This window comes from Cupressus sempervirens, chromosome 3 (assembly GCF_028749045.1).
Source record: "Cupressus sempervirens isolate cs-2001-9-10 chromosome 3, ASM2874904v1, whole genome shotgun sequence".
Taxonomy (NCBI): domain Eukaryota; kingdom Viridiplantae; phylum Streptophyta; class Pinopsida; order Cupressales; family Cupressaceae; genus Cupressus; species Cupressus sempervirens.
This window is the reverse complement of record NC_143120.1, coordinates 656,695,126-656,698,078: the sequence shown is the minus strand read 5'-3', so window position 1 is coordinate 656,698,078 and position 2,953 is coordinate 656,695,126. Positions and strand designations below refer to the sequence as shown.

General features: G+C 33.8%; 1 protein-coding gene across 1 annotated transcript; it reads right to left on the bottom strand.

Moving 5' to 3' along the window:
- Nucleotides 1–1,718: 1,718 nt before the first annotated feature.
- On the bottom strand, nucleotides 1,719–2,562 carry LOC149568415 (esterase FUS5-like). Its single transcript, XM_089817560.1, has 4 exons — nucleotides 2,404–2,562; nucleotides 2,220–2,312; nucleotides 2,034–2,132; nucleotides 1,719–1,833 (listed from the first exon to the last, which is right to left on the bottom strand). The coding sequence occupies exons 1-4, from the start codon at nucleotides 2,524–2,526 to the stop codon at nucleotides 1,759–1,761; spliced, it is 390 nt and encodes a 129-aa protein (XP_089673686.1). The 5' UTR covers nucleotides 2,527–2,562; the 3' UTR covers nucleotides 1,719–1,758.
- Nucleotides 2,563–2,953: the final 391 nt, after the last annotated feature.

Sequence of the window (2,953 nt, the reverse complement as noted above, 5' to 3'; positions counted from 1 at the left end):
GTAAATGCAAAATATTTCTTATGAAAGTATTTCTGATATTTGTCTTAATGCAAAGTATTTCTTATAATTTGCCTCCATGCATTTGGCTGTACACTGATTGCTTGCATCTGATAAAGTAGGGAAAGCTGTAATGCAGATTGTGAATATATCTTGTATATTTAAAATTTAATTATAAGATGACATTGGACTCCTTGTTTCGTCATCTTAACCATTCATGCCCTGAGCTGGTTTGAACTGACAATACCCTGTCTTCAATGTCTTGTTTTATGATAAAACTTAATTGTTGAGCATTTCTGTGCAGTAGATTTGATTATGGTAGAAATTGGTTTCTTGTAAATGTCAGGTCAGAGTAGCTAATGAGTTGGAAACCTTTCTCAGCCCTTTGTTTTGGTTTCTTGTAAATGTCAGGTCACAGTAGCTGATGAGTTGGAACCTTTCTCAGCCCTTCGTTTTTGTTTGCTGATTATTTATCTTTCCTATGAAGCTGCTGTGGCCTTCTACAGCTATTATGGTCATATTTTCCTGGCCTTCACCACCCTCGATAGTCTTCAGCTAGTATATGAACCATTCTTTCAGTCAAATCGGTTCCACAAAGAAAATTATTTTTTTTTCCCTCTCTCTATACCCTGCAATTGCCTGAATTCTGCACCCAAAATAGGACAACATTATGTCATATGTGAATATTAACATTAACAACATTGTTTCTGTACCAGCACCATGAAATTGCTGTACTAAGTTTTGAGAATGTTGATTGATATTATTTGACAATAATGCTAGAATAACAATTGCATTTATGACACTATTGAGTGATGGTGACATGGAATCCATGCTTTTTTAGGTAATCCTAGTGTTGGGCATGCTATTAACAATATCATATCTAACTTGAAATTATCTGAGGCTGAAAGTATTTCTGATAATTTGACTTAATGCAAAGTATTTCTTATAATTTGCCTCCATGCATTTTTCTGTACACTGGTTGCTTGTATCTGATCAAGTATTACCCAGCAATGCAAAGTATTTCTTATTAAAGTATTTCATATAATTTGCCTCCACATTGAAGTGCTTATTGTTTTCTATGTCTACCGAGTTCCATCATTCTCTCCTCTTCAACTTGAGAAAGAACTAGAGTTGTGTGCTGACCGAGAACATCTGCTGAAACTTTCCCACCAAGCCTGCTGCAAGCAGGGACTAATGCTGCACGCAGCACTTGTTTCATAATGCTTTCTATGAATTGTTGTAGTAGCTTCACCGCTTGGCTATCTGTACATCACAAACCAATCGTAAGGTGGATTTTTGCAAGGAATAAAACTTTAGTCTCTAATATTTATAAGAGAGCTGTTCATTAAAGAAATCATGGAAATGAGCTCCACATTATCATGAAACAAGTCTGAAGAAAGCTTATGATAATGATAGTAGAAGCACAAGATATCAATATAAAAATTTACATAATTTGTAGCTAATTTTGGAACTATATGTCCTTTTGGGTGTGTGATGACCAATGGGTTTTTAAAGGCCTGGATAAGATCTTTGCTGAATTCCTTCACATAATCCTTGGCACCTGTGATATGAACTGAAGGGCACTTGATCGGTTGATTATATAAATATGACATTTGTGGATCCCTGAACTTTATTCCAGAAATGGATATTATAAAAACCTTATACGAGGATCATTTTGTAGCATTATACCCTGCGAATATTATAGGTACAGTTTGGATTAGAAAGCATTGTGTTAAACTATTACAATTCAAAATATGTATATTAATTGAAAAGACAGAATGAACATTTGCTTACCTGCGACTGGTAACAAACAAGAGCTGCACATAGCATCGCACCCTACAAGTTACATCCAATGACAAAATTAAAGATACAGTTTAATGTAAACGATGTTTCATCATATTTTTAAAATCTAAAATCAAAACAATAAAACTGTGAGACTCTAAATAAGTTTTAAGACAATCAAAATGAATATAACAGAAAAAGAAGAAGGGAATTCTGTATTTAAAAACTATTCCTATTATTTATTCATATAGCACCTGAGAAAATCCAAGCAAGCCATCAAAAGGCCCATTCTGTTCCATGTAATCAACAATCAAAGGAAACGCCTTGTCCAGGTTCTTAAATTTTGTGAAGTCCTGCATTCAACGCCAAAACATGTAAACTATGAGTTTGATATAAGCGATTAAACAAGACAATGTATGCATGTTGATTGATATACATACTTTGTTGTACTGGAACCACTCATGATAGGGAGGAGGTAATATCCCCTCAATTTCAGACTTCCCTGCTGAAGGAAGCGGTCCATCCAAGAAGCACTGCACCCACCATTTATAACAATGGAATTTATGTATAATTTCTAATGAAGATATATATGCTTTGTCAAAAGAGATAAGATATATAACTAACCATATCAAGTTTATCAGTGATGGAAGAGTCCCATCTACTTAATTGCTTGTGTAAAATGGTTCCACTTGTTCTGAATCCATGAATACACAATACTCGCAGTTTCTCATTTGTTGTGGCAGCCATGGCAAAGAGTTGTAAGATCTTTCTTGCACATATTTCAGATCTTATAACATTCTATTGTTTAAATAGATTGTCTATGGAATTTCTATACACGAAAACGCAGGCGACCTTCAGTGAAAGTAAATGTGTACAATGAGAACCACGTGAGCTGCAATTATATGGAAACTACGAAAGGATAGTAAAGCATCGTACATTGCTGTAGGTGTCCGAATGTGAAATTCATTAGCTTGGGGATCCCACTTTTTTTTGGGTGATGTTATCTTTATTGCTGAATGGAATGTTGGGTTGCTATCCACTTTACTTTTTTGGTTCAAAACTTTTAAAAAAAAAAATAATATGATGTTACATGAATATAATATATTTTAAGTATGTAATTTTTTTGTTTTTAAATGTGAAATTTAATAAATACATTTATGCATAAATAAGTAGT